Genomic DNA, 19901 nt, shown 5'->3' on the forward strand with positions numbered 1-19901 from the left:
GCCTGTTTGGTTTCCATAGGTTACCACGACGCTTTAAAAACTTTGATCAAACATGCAAACTTTTGTTAGAATTAACTCTTTAAAAAAATAGAACAATTATTATTTAATAACTTATTGGCAGTATTTATTAGAAGAGCCATATTCACACTGTAATTAGTGAGTTTAATGAAATCGGAGATGACATGCCTCCCAAACGGAATAAAAGTATTACTCCGTCTGGAGTAACTTCAACTGGGGCATCTGCTGCTAACAAAAGCTGGGAAACGGCTCTTACTGATGCTGTATTTGAGGAGGTAAAATATAAATGACCCTTAAGAAACTGTGACCCTTTAAAACGTTTTTGACATTGCTGCTCAACTTAATGTTGTTGTTCTTCTTCTTCAATAACTGTCCTCTTTCTCATTATTTACTCACCATTATGTTGTTAGGCAGAATTACATTCCCAGTCACTATTTACGTTCATTGTATATTGAAAAAGATTCAATGGAAGTGAATGTCCCTCCCTGACATCTACACTATATTTTCAAAATTATTTGGGATATACATTTATTGTTAACGTTACCCCTCAAAAATAATAATTGAATTCAGGTCTTCCAATCACTTTCATAGCCACAGATGTATAAAATCAAGCAAGTGCAGTGCAAAGAGTCTGGGATTGACGGTTGCCAGGAGAAGGGTACTTGCCTGACTTCATTGTGGCAATTGTAAAGTTTGGTGAAGGGGGGATTATGGTGTGGGATTGTTTTTCAGGGGTTGGGCTTGGCCCCTGAGTTCCAGTGAAAGGAAGTCTCAATGCTTCATCATACCAAGACATTTAGAACATTTTCATGTTCCCAACTTTGTGGGAACAGTTTGAGGATGGCCCCTTCCTGTTTCAAGCCTTCTCAGAAGAATTGATGCTGTTTTTGTGTATTCCTTTAAATAAAGAAATGCAAAATCATATAGCAATAGCCAACTCAGCTTGTAAACAATGCAGAATGTAGCATTGCTTCAACTGTCAAAAAAAAGTATTTTTCTTCCTCTGAATCATCTAGAATGACTGGAGGACCAGTCTGTCTATGGTGCAGGCAGAGAGAGAAGAGGACGAAATGCTCATCAACGCCCTCCAGCAGGCTGTCCGGCAGCCCCTGCGCAAGCTTTTCAGCGTGCTGTCCTGGGAGGATACCCTGGAAAAGGTTTCTGTTCAAATTATGTTTCATTAATGTTGAAATTAAGAAAATAAATATTAGAATCAGTTGTCATAAATAAACCAATCTTCCTTATCACAGATCAATGAAATGGGAAATCCAAAGACCAGAAAGATTAAAGATGTTCCCATGTTTTTTGAGGTGGGAATTGCTATTACCATGACAAGTTGGAATCTCATTGTTACAAAAATAATATAGAGATTTTTATTTTAAAATCATAATCCAAATTTGTTTACATATCTTTTGCAACCTTTAATAATGTAAAATGATGTTGTCCATTTATGGTTTTAGTAATATGTTATTTGTGCTTCTGTAGGTGACTGAACTTGCAAAGTCTATGATGGATTCTGGAGAGGAAATTACTGTGGACCTGATGGCAAAATTAATAAAGTTCCAGCTTCTGACCATCAAAAACAATGACATTGCAAGAAGAGCTGCTGAGCAGAAGGTGAGAGCTTTTTATTATTAGCTAAAGCATACACTGATCCAGCATAACATTATGACGAAGTGAATAACACTGATTATCTTTTTATCACGGCCCCTATTAGTGGGTGGGATATATTAGGCAGCAAGTGAATATTTTGTCCCCAAAGTTGATGTGTTAGAAGCAGTAAAAATGGGCAAGTGTATGGATTTGAGTGAGTTTGACACGGGCAAAAATATGATGGCTAGATGACTTGGTCAGTGCCAAGTGCCAAGTGCAGCGACTTGGTCGCTTGGGCAACACATGGCAGCAGGATGCACTATGGGAAGAAGGCAAGCCGGGTAGGCAGTGTGATGCTTTGGGAAATGTTCTGTTGAGAAAACTTGGGTCCTGCCATCCATCTGAATGTTACTTTGACACGAACCACTTACAAGACCATGTACACCCTTTAATTGAAACGGTATTCCCTGGTGGCTGTGGCCTCTTTCAGCAGGATAATGCGCCCTGCCACAAAGCAAAAATGGTTCAGAAAGAGTTTGAGGAGCACAACAAAAAGTTTAAGGTGTTGACTTGGCCTCCAAATTCCCCAGATCTCAATCCAATTTAGCATCTCTGGGATGTGCTGAGCAAACAAGTCCGATCCATGGAGGCCCCACCTCGCAACCTTACAGGACTTAAAGGATCTGCTGCTAACATCTGGGTGCCAGATTCCCCAGCCCATCTTCAGGGGCCTAGTGGAGTCCATGCCTCGATTGGTCAGGGCTGTTTTGGCAGCAAAAGGGGGACCAGCACAATATTAGGTTAAAGGGATAGTTCACTTTAACATGAAAATTCTATCATCCTTTACTCACCCTCAAGTTGTTTCAAACCTGTATGAAGTTCTTTCTTCAGCTGAACACAAGGGGAGATATTTTGAAGAATGTCAGTAACCAAACAGTTAACTGGAGCCATTGACTTCCATAGTAGAACAAAAAAAAAATACTATGGACGTCAATGGCTCCAGTTAACTGTTTGGTTACTGACATTCTTCAAAATATCTTCCCTTGTGTTCAGCTGAAGAAAGAAATTAATTTAGGTTTGAAACAACTTGAGGGTGAGTAAAGGATGACAGAATTTTCATGTTAAAGTGAACTATCCCTTTAACATTGTTATGTTGACACATGGTTGTTCTATTATATTTACTCATGGTTATTATATTATGTTGATTCATGTTTATTCTATTATGTCTCTTTTTTATGAACAGACTGACAGTTTATTTATAAAATGGCATTGTAATATGGTAAACAACTGAAAGCTTTAAACACTGATAACCAGATTGTGAATAATAATTTATAATAAAAAAAATACTATATTATGTAGAGGAGAATTACATTTACACTTAATATGTGATAACACCAATTTATTCTGCAAAATATTATAATTTACTTTGCATACATTTTTATTATAATAGTTTCTGACAAACAGTAATGCACAGTGTGTATTTTTAAGGCAGTAGAAGAGAATACGCATGTTAAAGCGGGCCTAAATTCTGCCAGCAAGGACCAGGGGGGTAAAGGAGCAGCGAAGGGGAAAAAAGCTGCTGAGCTTCCAGTTCCAACCAAAGACACCAAACTCAAACGCAGAGGGGAAGAGGAAAATACAGTCAAATACATAGGTGAGGCCTGATCACAGTTACTAAAAAGCTTAAACATTGGAAAATTATTGCTTCTAGTTGAATAGCCTGTAAAGGTCAGATTTGGAAGTAAAATGGGTTTTGATATTGACTTTAAACATATCCGTCCAGATGATGAGCCTGATGATGGGCCGGAGCACTACATCCTGATAGTGGGATTCTACCAACCTTGTCTGATTTCTGCATTGGATTCTCTGGCTATCCATGTGTCCAATGTTATTAAACTGAACTTAGATAGAGAAGACCAATCAGAGGCAACAACGGAAACAGTGGCAGGGGAAAACCATCACTCGCCTGAAGATCAGGGCAAGTTACTAAGAATTTCATTACACATATAACTTTTAAATTATATTACATAGTGCAAGCAGAATTGGCTGGATTTGGTGTTGAGATGTAGTTGTATTTGTACTTAAATTAGAAGGCTGTTGTTACATGTGTATACATACAAAATCAGGATTTAACGTCAAATCAGGTTTAACTTGTGCTGTGTTCAGAAGTGGAGACTCTTAAGCAAAGAAGGCAGGGGGAGCGAGATGTGTTCTGGGAGCAGTTGGATCAAGTCTTGAACAGTGGGAATATGGGATCCAGACTCAGTAATGTGGCCAGGTTGAACTATAGTCTGAATATCCATCTGCTGCCACAGGACAAGGACAACACTGAAGAAATGGTGAACAAGTACACTTTCTTGTACCACACTGCACTTTACTCACATTTTTTATTTTTACATATTACTCAGATATTTTTAAGTACAAATATATAAACATACTTAAATCAAGATACACTGGAAAAGCAAAACGAATTAAGATATTACGTCTTAGTTTCTGACAAAAAGTACAGAAAGTAAGTTACTACTACTTACTTTCTGAAAAATGTATTCAAATGATATTAGTTTATGCTTAAAACAAGAAAAAATATCTGCCAATAGGTTAAAGGGATAGTTCATTCATTTCATTCATTTCTTACGACAAATGTTGTTTCAAAACCGTACGGCTTTTGTTTATCTTTGGAAGTCAAATGCAGATCTTTTTGATTAAATCTGAGAGCTTTCTGTCCTTCCATAGACAGCTACGCAACTACCACTTTGGCGCTTCAGAAAGTTCATAAAAAAGATTGTAAAATGATCGTAGAGTGGTTTAGTCCAAATTTTCTGAAGAGACTTGATCACTTTATATGATGAACAGACTTAATTTAGGGTGGATCAAAGAACATAAACAGAAGCTCAACCAAACCTGATTGCGAGAACAAACCTCTTGTGGAAGCACAAGCAGGCTGCGTAACACAGAATGAATCTCATTGGTTCTTGCAGAAGCTCTAACGTGCTGCATAACAAATGAGAATGAACCTCATTGGTTCTTGCATGTCAAGCGAATAAGTTCTTAACCTTTTGGCAGATATATTTTTTCTTGTTCTAAGTAAAAACTCAATGACTGTTTGTATATAATATTGTTATAATTTTTCGTTTGTGTAATTTTTACTGTCTGAAGCTGGCGTTCGGAGCTGCTATATTTGAGGGTGTGGCATGTCTGGTGTATGATAGCTTGGATTGGAGAAGACAGTACAGCCATTATCTCAGCTGCATGAGGTTGATCCAGGTGCCTGTGGCCTGCAGATCCATCTCAAAGTCTCGACCGCAGAGCTCCACTGAGGTACACGACTGCCTTTACTGATAGTAGTGCTGTTAATATGTCATATAAAGTAGACAATTATGAAAAAACAATTTATAATCAGTTATTTTCAGAAGTGTATTGTTGCAGATGTTAATGTTGGTTTCTTGGTGCTGATATTTATCATGATTTATGTTTTAGGTTGTACAAACTCCAAAGAAGAAAGTAGTGACAGAGGAAGACCCTGTTACAAGACATGGTACACTGATTCTGAGCTTTGGTTTTACCTTTACATCCTTTACACACACACACACACATTTGTTTTTGTGAAATGTTGGGACATTCCATAGGCGTAATGGTTTTTATACTGTACAAATCGTATTTTCTATCCCTCTACACTGCCCCTGCCCCTAAACCTACCCATCACAGGAAACATTCTGCATTTTTACTTTCTCAAAAAACTCATCCTGTATGATTTATAAACCTTTTGAAAAGCGGGGACATGGGTATGTCCTCATATTTCACCCTCTCCTTGTAATACCTATGTCATACGCATGTCATTATACACATTTGTGTCCTGATATTTCACAAAAACAAGCACACACACACAAGGTTTTTTCTCATTTTTATTGGGGACTTTCCATACACATGCCATATGAGTGCATGTGACTGTGTCTCAGCACTCTTAGTGAAGGAAGTCAATAAGGGCATCCGGTGTAAAACCTGTGCCAAATCCAATGTGTGTGTCCAGATAATTCCAATGAAGATAAGCAGGACTAACACAAGGAAAATATATATTCAAAATAAAAACACAAAATCCTGTGCTTATTCACATATATTGTTCTCTGTTTGGTCAGTGTCTGCTCCATTTCCTAATTCATTGCAAAAAAAATTAGAAAGTCTTAAACTGACTTTAAGTTTCCTTAGCAGAGCCAGAGTCTCCTATTCAGAGCACAGAGGTTGATATGAGATACTACTGCGGCCTACTGGACAAGATTCCTGTTGAAATCACATCTGTACCACTTGTATTGCATTGCATGCTGGAGCAGGTGAGCGAACTTTGTAGGATTCCACATAACCTTGAATTTAAAGAGATAGAAGACTGTTAAAGGGATACTTCACTGCCTTTTCATATTGAACTATGTTATTCCCTTAACTTAAACGAGTTGATACATACCTCTCTCGTCTCAGTGCGTGCACTTAATCTCTCTGACGCGCGGTGATGATCTGATAGCATTTAGCTTAGCCCACTAAGCCCAGTTCATTCATTATGGAACCAAACAGAGATCAAGTTAGAAGTACCAAACACCTCCACGTTTCCCCTATTTAAATAAAGTTACACGAGTAGTTGAACGATCAAGTATGGTGACAAAATAAAACGTGGCGCGTTTCTAATCGGATTAAAAAGGAGAACTATAATGTATGGCGGAATAGCACTTCTGAGAGTACTTCGACTCGGCGCAGTAAAAAGTCCCGGCCGAAACATCTTCCCTCACATCTCCCTATTGACAGAAATGAGAGAGTGAGGGGGAGGTGTGAGGAAAGATGTTTCGGCCGGGACTTTTTACTGCGCCGAGCTGAAGTACTCTCAGAGGTGCTAATCCGCCATACATTATAGTTCTCCTTTTTAATCCGATTAGAGAAGTACCACGTTTTATTTTGTCACCATACTTGATCGTTCAACTATTTGTGTAACTGTATTTAAATAGGGAAAAGATGGAGGTGTTTGGTACTTCTAACTTGATCTCTGTTTGGTACCATAGTGAATGAACTGGGCTTAGGGAGCTAAGCTAAATGCTATCAGATCGTCACTGCGCGTCAGAGAGATTAAGTGCACGCACTGAGACGAGAGAGGTATGTATCAACTCGTTTAAGTTAAGGGAGTAACATAGTTTAATATGAAAAAGCGGTGAAGTAACCCTTTAACTTTAAAATGTATTTACCACATGAGTGAACAGACTAAAGAGACACAAAATGCAGACATTTGCACATGGGTCTTACATTCAAATAAGGTACACATGCACGAGACAGTGCTTGTAGTGTTTATTTTTTCATAATGTGGTTTCTTGTTACTTCCGTTGTGAAGGTGGTGGCCTCAGAACAGGATGTCAATGCAGCATCAGTTGATTCAGAGGAACACTTTGATAAAACAGACCAAGATTTAATCAGATACATGCTTTCATCTGTGTTGAGTCTGCCACTGGATGAAAAACACAAGAAGGTAAAATGTCTGCTCACACCAATGCTACAAAAACAGCAAAAGTCACTAGATTATAGTGATATATATATACGTCTTTCGGATGAGACGTTAAACCGAGGTCCTGATTCTCTGTGGTCATTAAAAATCCCAGGATGTCTTTCGGAAAAAGAGTAGGGGGTAACCCCGGCATCCTGGCCAAATTTGCCCATTGGCCCCTGTCCATCATGGCCTCCTAATAATCCCCATATCCTGATTGGCTTCATCACACGGTCTCCTCTCCACCAATCAGCCGGTGTGTGGTGAGCGTTCTGGCGCAATATGGCTGCCGTCGCATCATCCAGGTGGGTGCTGCACATTGGTGGTGGTTGAGGAGATTCCCCCCTTCTATGTAAAACGCTTTGAGTGTCTTGAAAAGCGCTATATAAATCTAACGCATTATTATTATTAGGTTTCTAAATCAAAACCAATCTACAGCTGCCATAATCTGCGTTTCTTTGATGCCAGGAACTCATGGAGGATCTTGGGATGCAGAAAAGCCCAATGGATTCTAATCAGAAACTCCCTCTCCTGCTCAATCACCATGATGAGAGAGCGAGGAGACTCCATCGGCTTCCTGTGAGCATGTGAATATACATTCCCCCAAAAATGCTTGAAAGCATACACAAATGTTTTTATTCTGTGCATTTGGATCTCTTGAATACATTGATGCTTTTTTAAACAAACACATTTTAGCGTTAGGTCAGCTATAACAGTATGTAAATATTCTATATAAACTGTCATATTAATAAAATCCTTATTCGTATGACGCAGATCCTGGATGGTTTTGATGTCGTCAAAATTGAAGCAGACATCATGAAGCAAAGCCTTGTGTGGACCAATCTGATGTTCAGACACACTGAGAGCACCACTGATAGACTGGCGAGGTCCCAGGAGCTAATGCACTTCTGCACTGATGGTAAAAAAAAAAAAGGACGATGGATTGCTGTTTGTTCCCTTCCTAATGTAATGACTTAAAGGGATAGTTCAGCCAAAATGGAAAATTCTGTCATCATTTACTCACTTACAGGTTGTTCCAAACCTTAATGAATGTCTTTCTCTTGCTGAACACAAATGAAGATGTTCTGAAAAATGTGGGTAACGAAACATTGACTTCCATAGTATGGAAAAAAAATTACAATGGAAGTCAGTGGTGCCCATCAATAGTTTGGTTTACATTCTTCAAAATATCTTCTTTTGTGTTCAGCAGAATAAAGATATTCATACAGGTTTGGAATATCTTGAGAGTGAGTAAATGATGACAGAGTTTTACATTTTGGGTGAACTATCCCTTTAACGTGTCTCTCCAGATTCACTGAGCTGGTCTGAGCTGCAGAGGTTTCTCCAGCTGTTTGTGTTTGAGAGCATGATTTTGACTGCGGTGGATGAGGACGGCTGTATTAAAGGTTCTCAATCGAACCTTTCAAACCCCACACCATGGGACAACCCTGTTGAATTCACCAAACACCTGTATTGGAACAGCAGAAAACCAGGTGAGGTACCAGCACTAGAGCAGCCATTACAGTTTACTTCAAGTTATGCAAATACATTTAATTTCTAAACAAATATTCTAAAGCAGTGTTTAATTGTAAACATTATTTTAATTTTTTTGAAGGATCTGCAAAAAACTATGCTGGGATTGACAAACCACCGGTATGACTGAAGTTTTTAATTTAAAAAAAGCTGCAATTTGAACATTATACAAGTAAATGAAACATTTTTCTTAACACTATCGTTAGCAAGTGATTGTTTTTGAATATCCTAATAACTTAAATAGGATAATGAAGTGAGTGTAACAGATCTCCAGAAGACCTTGATTCGTCAGCTGGGACACTGGAACTTTGTAGAAAAGCACAGTGCTTATGTTTTCCCCCAGGTATCTTATAATATTTTTGCAATATAGTTAATATAATATATCATTCTAAATGCAATTCAATATTTTGAAAATGTATGAGAAGTTAATTAAAAAATGACAGATCATTAATCTCTCCTCATATTCAGGTCCTCCAGTCTGCATCTGAGACTTATAGATGTGTGGACACATTCCACTGTAGCAGAGACAATGCCACATATGTCATCTGCCACAATCCCATGAGCCCTCAGAGGAGTTGCAAAGAATTCTGGGATGCATTACTTCACACAGATGTGGGCTTTAGGTAGTTTGTCTCATCTTAAAAGTTGTACATGCCAATTTATTTCAGAATGTAATTGCTACATTTATTTAAAATTTTAAAAATAGTTATATATTATATTATGTTATACTATAATCATGTAGGAACTATTTGGAGTATGTGGCAGACTCAATCAGTGAATGGACCAGACAGGAAGAGGAAAAATGGCTGATGGAGCAGCAGAAGAAAGAGGCAGAAAGAACTCCCATCCAAACCCCTTCAGAGTCTGACAGAAATCAAGGCAACATATTCATATCTAATGTCTAATATATGTGTCTTTGAGCAGTATCCTGTAGTTAACATATCTCTGCATCAAATATATTTAAAAAAAAATATGTTACTATGGATATAATGATGTAACATGTTTAAAATTGAATTTCTTTCTTTTAGACTCTCCAGTAAAGTCCCCATTCTCAGATATATTAGAACCATATGTAAGAGAGGATTCTCTCAAAGTAAGCTGAGACATATAAATATAAACATATGAATATTTTTGTTATTCACATTTTCAGATTGCATGATTCTTATTCTTGTCCTTGTTGGCATGCATTTACTTTAGGCATGGAAAATCGAGCAGGATAGATTAAGGGAGGAGGAGCAATCCAAAAAGACCAAAAAAGAAAAAGGTGGAAAAGCAACACCAAAAGTAGAAGAGCGAATCGATTCTGTAAAGGAGAACAAGAAGACGTCACAGTCCTCAAAAAAGAATAGAGACACCATGTCCAAAACACCCAGCTCGGCTACTAGAGACAAAACTAGAGATGTTCCGGAAACACCCCAAGAACCAGCAAATGAGAGAAGAACAAATGTCTGAAAAATATATTGCCGGATTAAATTATTTAATCTAAATTTAATGGTGCTTAATTTTAAATGACCTGGCAAAATGTGTGTGTTTCACATAGGTATTCACAGGCTACAGTTTAAATGGGAAACTGGTGCAGGTCACTGGCAAAGTTCAGTCTCTCTTTCCCTGTGATGGAGGACAAATAGATGTGGAGAGTTTTCACTTCACACAAGGTTTGACAAATCAAACAGGCAAAAATGCACATGCAAAAATACACATTTGTTTTGTTATGTTAGAGCTTCTTATATATAACTTTTGTTATTTTCGATTTTTTGTTATACCTTATTTATACGATTGGTTCCATCCTTAGGATTGGCACAAGTGAAGGTATGTGTGAAGAAGGATGGCCATCACTTCTACACAAACATTTCAGAGAGAAAAAAAGAAGGCAAACTAAAGGATATTGACATGGTTAGTAAACAAGGTATGTATTGCAAACGTAATGTAACACTATTTTAAAGTTGTTGTTTTTTGCATGAAAACAAGCAACTTTAAACAAGCAACTTTATATATATATTAATCCACTTGTCCCGGACAAGCGTTAATGCAGAGCCCTATATATATATATATATATATATATATATATATATATATATATATATATATATATATATATATAGGGCTCTGCATTAACGCTTGTCCGGGACAAGTGGATTTTTTGAAGTGAAAAAGAATTGTACTTGCCCGACGGTGTAAATTATTTAATTTTATTCTTAACAGCCTTTATAGTGTCTTAATTTAATTTAATGTATTGATCAAATTTAACAATATAAAATTAAACCTGAAGCATAGCCTATATTTAATAAGATTAGGGGGAAATGCCCTTTATAAAAGGTAAAAATATCACAAATTTGTAATGATTCAATAAAAAAATAAAAATGCAAAAATATGCAGATTTAAATATGTCAAAGCTGAATGAACACTGGTAAGAATATTGCTTCAGAATAAATTATAGTTACAACACACACACACACGCGCGCAAAATTAAAAAAAAATATCGAACTTTTTTCCGGACAAGCACATTTTTTACTCAGACAAGTGAATGAACGATTTACTTGTCTGAAGGACAAGCAGATGAACATGCTTAATGTCAAGCCCAAATATATATATATATATATATATCTATATATATATATATATATATATATATATATATATATATATATATATATATATATATATATATATATATATATATATATATATATATATATATATATATATATATATATATATATATATATATTTGCACATATTGTTTTGCCCAATTCAGCCCCTCTTGGAGTCAAACCAGATTGTGAGACAGAGAAATGTGGCTCTTTTTATGCTGTACTGGCCAATGGCATTCAACTCTCCTTAAGTCACAGCAGCCTGAATAAAACAAGATGTCAAACTCTCCATCCCACTGTGCCCAGTGCCTTCTGTACAGACCAGCAGGAACAGGTGAATGGGCAAAGAATAATAATGGAAAAATGTTAATTAGTTGATTAGTGTTAGTTTTGAATGCAATAACATTTTTTTTTAGCTGATTACCATAACTAAATAGCCATATTCTCCTTCACAAATGTTTCTGAGGTACCTGAGGTACACTGTGAGCCGATGAACGCTTCCTCTCCTCCACCATTCCTCAATCTGTATGTATCACTTCCCAACGGACTAATTCTGCATTTCGATTTTGAGGACTCAGCAGGTGAGATATTTTTTATTGGCATACATAAATAGCTTGAGCACATAAAATTCATGCACCATAAGATTCATTCTTTTGATGCAGTACATTTTCATGTCTCTAACTTATTTCTTAATATAATGAATAAAAGATGTAATTCATATTAGTCTTATTTTATCATTAAATACATTTTTAAATAACTTAAAAAAGGTACCACACAGCAGGAATGACCCATACAAAACATAATTTGTAGTTTATATTAATCATTGCAAAACATCAACAAAAATGACTATAAATGACGATTTTAATAGGCTTGATGTTAAGATTATTTATAGTTTCCCTCACACAGCACAGCACAGAGAGCAGCTGTAAGGTCTTATCTGTTTGTTTTTTTAGATGGGGAATCTTGTGTCCGATCTCTTCTGATACGACAGAGGTTTTATAATGCAGGGTCTAGTTCAGACCTGACCCCAGACTTCAGCATACACACTGAGGTCTCCAGGGTCATCACCATCACAGGGACTGTCATCAAACACAAGAGAAATGGATCTACTGAGGTATTCACATAACACTGATAATATAGCACACTATACTAATTAATGACATAGTATACAGAATATATGTGTATGTGTGTTTGTTTCAGGTCCTGTTTGCAGACGGTACAGTCAGTACAAGTCCAGACTCTGGACCAGTGTGTGTGCTGCTTCTACACAAGCCCTTAAAGGAGGCGGAGCCTATCAAAGAGCCGACAGTGGACACCAAAGACACTAAAGACAAGAAAGGTAATAGCAAACACATACACATTTCTTTGAATATTGAAAACCTCTATGGATACTGATTTATTTATTCACACTGTATACACTACCATTATAACGTTTGTGGTCAGTAAGATTTTTTGCTGCATTTATTTGATCAAAATATAATAAAACAGGAATAGTATGAAGTGTTTTTGTGTTTAAAAAGAACAGTTTTATATTTTAAAATGTAATTTATTACTGCTTTGGCAAAGCTGAGTTTTCAGCGTCATTACTCCAGTCTTCAATGTCACACAATCCTTCAGAAATCATTCTAAAATGCTGATTTTATTGCTTTTATTATTATTATTATTGTTGTTGTTGTTGAAAACAGCTGTGCTGCATAATATTTTAGTGTAAACATGATACATTTTATACATTCATGAACAGAAAGAAAAAAAAACGAAACCGGCATATATATATATATATATATATATATATATATATATATATATATATATATATATATATATATATATATAACTGTTCTTTGTACAGCACAGTGGTCAAATTTTGTTGTGTTTATTTGTGTTTTATAAATAAATAAATGAAATTATATATATATTTATTTATTTATTTTCTGCGACTTTTGATCAATAATGCATTCTTGTTGAATAAAAGTATTAATTGCTTTAAAAAAAAGAATGATGACCGCAAACTTTTGAACAGTAGTGTACATGAATGAAATCTCCACCGTTTGTTGTTCACAGGCAAGGCTGATTTTAAGGTAAATATAGAGGATGAGCAACAAATCTCCATAGAAAATGAAAAACCAAAAAACTATCTTGAGATTACTGGAGGCTCTTGGACCACCACCACCCCCTCTGGGCTCAGAGTTGCCTCTGTAGGAGGGAGGGAAGTCGAAGAGCAGCCGATACTGGCCTATCACGCTACAGATCCCTTTAGCGGGACAGTGAGTGCCTCGTCAATCAAAACTAACTTCTTCTTTTCTGTCAATAGATGATTGTTGTAATATAAATGTTTCGTGTGTAGGTTGTGGTCACAAGAGAGGACAAAGTGTTGTCTGTGTTGAAGAAAGATGGAACCGTGATAGTAGATCACGCAGATGGAACACGTATTACCACCTTCTACCAGCAGAGGGAGCTGCAACAACATCTGCTGTCAGGTGCAAGGGTCTTCACGCTGTACAAATAGCTCATACAGTGTTGGCAGTTACGTAAGTGTCTAAAATCTGATTTCAGAAGAAAAACTGGTTAGGGTGGAGAAAGCTGAATTTGCAACGGTAATAATGAACTGCGATAGAAGAACATGTGATGTTTTATTCGGGGATGGCACTTCAATAAGCGCAACTGCTAATGGATCATATAAAGTAAGAAGACGGATGGAAGAATATGTTTGAAATGTGAAATGAGTGAACATCTTTTGTAAATACTCTCTCTGTCACTATAGATTTATCCTTGTGATGGTGGTATCCTCCTTATTGATAAAGATGGTGGAGTGGTGTACACACCTCATCAGTCCGAAGAGGGAGCAGAGAAAGACACACTAGGCCAATATGTGATGAACCACAGAGCAGATGTCCTCTGTCATGTGACGGACCCCAAGGGGAACTACTTTCAAGTACTTTCCATAATAATGTCTATATAGTTAACATTAAATGTGTCACATTTTTGATCTGATATCATATTAATAATCTTGGTCATGGAAAACCTTCAAAATTGTGATTTTTACATGACAGGACAGTCATATAAATGTCTATAGTGAAGGGAAAAAAAAAATTTATATATATATATATATATATATATATATATATTCATTATTATTTTATTTATTTATTTATTTATTTATTTATTTATTTATTTATTTATTTATTTATTTATTTATTTATTTATTTGGTACCTTTTTTTTTTTTTACCAGAGTGTATCTGTCAAAAATATTGAAAATAGTTATCCATAATTGAAAATGAAACTGATAAATTAATTAATTAATTAATTAATTAAAATGAACCTAAATTTAAGTTTTAGTAATTTTGTTATGTGCTTTTCTATATAGTATTCGATATAGTATTCTATCTATTTATATATATATATATATATATATATATATATATATATATATATATATATATATATATATATATATATTTTTTTTTTTTTTTTTTTTAAATCAGCCTTGGCAAGTACTAAAATTACAAAAAATTATTTAAAAAATATATAGAATACTATATAGAAAAGCACATAACAAAATTACTAAAACTTAAATTAAATTTAAACTGAAAATATAAAAATAAAAGCCAACTCAAAATAAAGGTACATTGCTATAACTGGGGCAGTACCCTAAGGTACAAAACCTTAAAGGTACTAATACACACTCTTGAAGTCCTGATATGTACCTTTTAATGTACTCATATGTACCATTTAGGGGTGAGTACACTGTCAGAAAAAAAGATACATTGCTGTCACTGGGGCAGTACCCTAAGGTACAAAACAGAAAAGGTACTAATATGTATTTTTAAGGTACTACTATGTACATTTAAGGTACTAACTCGCACTCTTAAATTACTGATATGTACCTATTAAGGTACCTTATTTTCTGAGAGTGTAAGGTATAAAGATTTGAGTAAGGTATAAACCAGTGACAGCACTGTACCTTTTTTTTCTGAGAGTGTAATAGACTTGTTTCCTAGTCATTCTGAATAAAACCCCAGAACATGTTAATGCTATGTGCAGGTCAGTGCAGATAGTCAGATCACCGTCACGACTAATGGACCAGAAATGAGAGAGACAGAAATAGAGATTCCTGATCCTAAAACAAACCCACCCAGGTAAGTCCCTAAAAACACACACCAACGGTCACTTAAAATTAAAGGTATAGTTCACCCAAAAATGAAAATCCTGACATCATGTACTCACCCTCAAGTTGTTCTTTCTTGCCTTGCCTTCTTCTGTTAAACATTAAGAAAGATATTTTGAAGAATGTTGGTAACCAGACTCGGTAATATTTTCTCTCTCTATAGTATTGTGGTGGACTAAATATATATTTAAAATAGTACGATTTTTTACATATTGTGCCTTTAAATTTTCTAATAAATCGTCCCCAAACTCTTGAAAAGTAGTGTATACATTGTATTTTATTTGCATTCATAGTAAGGAATGAAAAACTTTTTTATTTATTTTAAGTTGTAACTTTTTTTTAAAACTTTTTTGACTTGTTAAAAAAAATGTTTAAGGTTGTTTGTGGTACATGAGGACGGTTCAGCCTCAGAGCTACTGAGAGCTCAATATGTGGAAGATCTCCTACAGAAGGCTTACTGTGACTCTTCTATCGCCGTTCTCACTGACCCAATACCAGACTCACAACGTGAGGACAGTTGCCATTCATTCTGTGCATTATGTTACCTTTAGAGTCTGTATTTTCAACATCAATCCATTTGATATGATGTTTAAGGCAAGTTTGCGTAAATACAGCAATTCAAATATCCCAAGTGTTGTTCAACCGTTTTGACTTCTCTTCAGAATCATTTGGCATCACTCTGCTAAAGCCCTGCCGAGAGATCAGCACTCATTGGCTCTCATCCAACGAAGATGATGACATCATTCCCACCAACCTCAAATCCAGGAAATGGGAGTCATTCCCAGCATTTGAGGTAATTTGTAATCAATAGGTGTTCTATCTTAGATGGAAACTTTCTTGTAGTGTTAAATTTGGACCTGCTTATAGGAACAAACTAATGTGTTTTATATTTTCAAAACAAATCCACATTAAATATCCTTTTTTTTTGCTCCCAAACATGTTTAAACGTGTTTGTGTTTGAGTATGCAGTGTGAATCATTTATAATGCTTTGATGATTTGTTTCCATCTCTGGCTCTTAGAAGAAGACTCCAGGCCCCCCTTTTGGGACCACTCTTGGTTGTAGCCTCGAGTTAAAGGAGAAACCCTTGAAGTCTAGTTCCATCGGCATTCAACCGGTTTTGGAGTGCCCTGACGTACTACTGGTGCGTCAGATTACTCAGCATCCACCTGTCACTGAACCACTGCGCAGGAAATTTCAAGAAAAAGTCAAGGTGATCTAATTCCTGTCACATATAATAACTGAATGTGATATGTTTCTTTTTCAGGATAACCTTTTTTAACCTTCCTGTGTTAATATAGTGTGTCATTCAAACCACAATATTACCAGACCCCATTACTGTTCTCTTTTCACTTCCCTTCAACCTAATTTGTTCTGCAACTGACCAGTTACTAAATGTGAAAAAGAAAAAAGAAAAAAAAAGAAAAAAGGATTTTACCTAGTGGTTTGAATTTTAAACTGTATATCCATGCCTATTTATATAATACTATAATTACTATTATATATAAAAACATTTATAAAAAAAAACTGACCTGAACATAGCAGCAGTTCCTTTAAGTCCTGTAAGTTGAAAGGGAGGGCCTCCATGGATCGGACTTGTTTGTTCAGCACATCCCACAGATGCTCGATTGGATTGAGATCTGGGGAATTTGGAGGCTTTGCTTTGTGGCAGGACGCATTATCCTGCTTTCATGAAAGGGTTTACATGGTCTGCAACCATGCTTAGGTAAGTGGCACGTGTCAAAGTAACTTCCACATGGATGGCAGAACCCACTGCCTCCACCTGCTTGCCTTCTTCCCATAGTGCATCCTGGTGCCATGTGTGCAGCCCCATAGACAACAAACTGCGATGCACTGTGTATTCTGACACCTTTCAATCAGAACCAGCATTAACGTCTTGAGCAATTTGAGCTACAGTAGCTCGTCTGTTGGATTGGACCACACAGGCCAGCCTTCGCTCTCCACGAGCCTAGGCCACTGATGACCTTGTCGCCAGTTCTCTATTGTTCCTTCCCTGGACCAATTTTGATAGATACTGACCACTGCAGTCCGGGAACACTCCACAAGAGCTGCAGTTTTGGAGATGATCTGTCATCAGCCCATAACAATTTTGCCCTTGTCAAACTTGCCCAAATCTTACACTAATGCCCATATTTCCTGCTTCTAACACATCAACTTTGTTCACTTGCTGCCTAATATCACACACACACTAACAGGTCTTGTAATGAAGTGATAACAACTGTTATTCACTTCACCTCATAATGTTATGCCTGATCGATGTATATTCTAAAATATATTTAAAAATATAGCTAATAATGTTATTTTTCACTCTATGGGTTTAATCAAACAGGCATATTTGGAGCAGCTGCTACAGAGAGAGAATCAATGGGAGAAGATGCAGTTGAAGGACCTTCGGACAACAGAGGAGAAGGTTCATCAGAATGATCTACTGCAGCTTGTACTGGTCAGACAAGATCCAAAGTCATATTTTTAAAATGATTTAATGAATTCAGATGTCTATATGCTAGCTTGGCTTAAATCCATTTAAACTTTATGTTTGTTTTAGTCCCTGCCTGATGCTGTAGATCCTCCAGTTGAAATGGAGATACGGTCAGGTGAGCAAATGTATTTATTATAACATAAATTCTAAATGTTTAATTATGATTATAAAATAGTATTTCATACTTAAAGAAAGAAGTTAAAGGGATAGTGCACGCAAAAGTTAAAATTCTCACCCTCAAGTTGCTCTAAACCTGTATGAGTTTCTTTCTTCTGTTGAACACAAAAGAAGATATTTTGAAGAATGTCGGTTAAGAAACAGTTACCGCTCCCCATTGACTTCCATGGTATTTTACACTATGCTATAGAAGTCAGTGGGCTCATCAACTTTTCGGTTACCAAAATTCTTCTAAATATCTTTCTTTATGTTCAAAAGAAGTAAGTACGTCATGCAGATTTAGAACAACTTGAGGGTGAGTAACTAATTGTATGAATAATAACACCAATATTTTAACATTTCCTTTTATTTCAAAAATAATAATCCACAATGTTGTTTAAATTAAGAATTTTGAGAGTGTTAAAGATCAGCAATAAAAAAGTGAATATATGATTTTTAGCTCTGTTAATCGCTGTCAATGGTCTCACATTAACTGATTGTCTGTTTTTGTGCTTGTCTCAGCTGATGTGGCGTCTCTCTACACTCAAGCAGTGAGAGCAGCTCAGCGTCCCCACAAACTACAGGAAAAGACAGAAGAGAAAGTTTGGTTGTAAGTGGTAATTGTTCCTCATTCACTACAAATGCAATTTTATGAGAGTTATTAAAAACATGCTTATCACTCAGCATTTTAGTGGGTACATTTGCTTAGCCAATAGACTAGAATTCATAGATAAAAATAGACCACAGATAAGCGTTACCGTTAGTGAAAGTAAAAAAGCGTGAGGCGTGACTAATTGCACTTCTGTTTAACAGCGTCAATAAAAAGAAGCAAAAGTCACTGTGGGAAACCAGGGTTAACCAGAACAGGTAAACAGTTATTCTGTTCCACCGCTTTTGGTTTCAGAAGCTCAAAGCAGGTGATGCATACATTTTTTGTTTATCCAACCTTCAGGCAAGAACTCCGGGAGCAGAAAAGACACCGAAACGCACTCAGACACCATATTGTTACTCCATACTTTCACCCTGAGCAGAAGGAAATGTCACTCTTTACAGATGAGACGTCTACAACCATTTGAATATTTATGGAGAGCCGAATAGCATTCACCTCATCTGATTATTTTTGTCTTTTTTTTTTTTTTTGTTCAGAGCAGGAATTCCTACCTTTGTTTTTGAGTCAAACCTAATTGACATCAAATATTTACTTGAAAAGAAGGCTATCATCATTAATTAAAACTATCCTGTTGATTGAAATAATATTAAAATATTAGTAGAAAAAACTTTGCCTTGGTAATCAAATCAAATAATAATTGGAAATAAATAAAAACTCAAACTAAATTAAACCTAAATAGCAATATAAAAGACCTAATACATTGAGGTATGGTATATAGTATATAAAATAAGGTATGACCTAATATTTCAATAATTAATCAACAAAGCATTAAAACAGAAATGTTGGTTTAATTTTGGTTAATTGTTGTGCAGGTTAACAAATAAATATTTAGTATTTTTAAGTGATATAATTTGAATGTTTGTATTATTTTCATTATAATTATTAAGCAATGTTTTATCATAAATATTAGCTGTTCCGTGGAAGAAGAAAAAAGTGGGTGTGGACGAAAATGCTTAGTAAGCAACATGTGGTAAAGAATAATTCAGCTGATGTCACATAAGGACTGCACTTGCTGTCCCTTGTAAACCAGGCTGTGCACTTATTTTAAAATTGCAATTAAAACCACAAATTATAACCTTTCAATGATGGCAATATTTTTACAATCTCAGACTTCTGTAGATGCACCTGTTACAGGCCTAATAAGCATTAGTGTTTGAAACAAG

At 35.8% G+C, this 19901-nt stretch overlaps 1 protein-coding gene across 3 annotated transcripts; it reads left to right on the forward strand.

The window, feature by feature from the left end:
- Nucleotides 1–19: 19 nt before the first annotated feature.
- On the forward strand, nt 20–19896 carry spag17 (sperm associated antigen 17). Of its 3 annotated transcripts, none has more exons than XM_067414227.1 (39): nt 20–293; nt 1035–1175; nt 1269–1328; nt 1504–1635; nt 3100–3265; nt 3395–3589; nt 3778–3950; nt 4768–4929; nt 5089–5146; nt 5815–5936; nt 6974–7108; nt 7592–7702; nt 7898–8042; nt 8434–8616; nt 8739–8776; nt 8901–8999; nt 9125–9279; nt 9399–9535; nt 9685–9749; nt 9854–10102; nt 10197–10311; nt 10449–10562; nt 11412–11581; nt 11714–11828; nt 12201–12361; nt 12448–12586; nt 13309–13511; nt 13592–13724; nt 13801–13928; nt 14009–14179; nt 15290–15384; nt 15790–15920; nt 16076–16206; nt 16434–16625; nt 17763–17876; nt 17979–18027; nt 18591–18678; nt 18882–18935; nt 19021–19896. In XM_067414227.1, the coding sequence occupies exons 1-39, from the start codon at nt 183–185 to the stop codon at nt 19142–19144; spliced, it is 5064 nt and encodes a 1687-aa protein (XP_067270328.1). In that variant the 5' UTR covers nt 20–182; the 3' UTR covers nt 19145–19896. The 3 variants fall into 3 exon arrangements, with proteins under 3 accessions (XP_067270328.1, XP_067270330.1, XP_067270329.1); XM_067414229.1 differs by having other exon boundaries at nt 16437–16625; XM_067414228.1 differs by having other exon boundaries at nt 5818–5936.
- The last annotated feature ends 5 nt before the right edge of the window (nt 19897–19901 follow it).

This window comes from Pseudorasbora parva, chromosome 13, assembly GCF_024679245.1.
Source record: "Pseudorasbora parva isolate DD20220531a chromosome 13, ASM2467924v1, whole genome shotgun sequence".
NCBI lineage: Eukaryota > Metazoa > Chordata > Actinopteri > Cypriniformes > Gobionidae > Pseudorasbora > Pseudorasbora parva.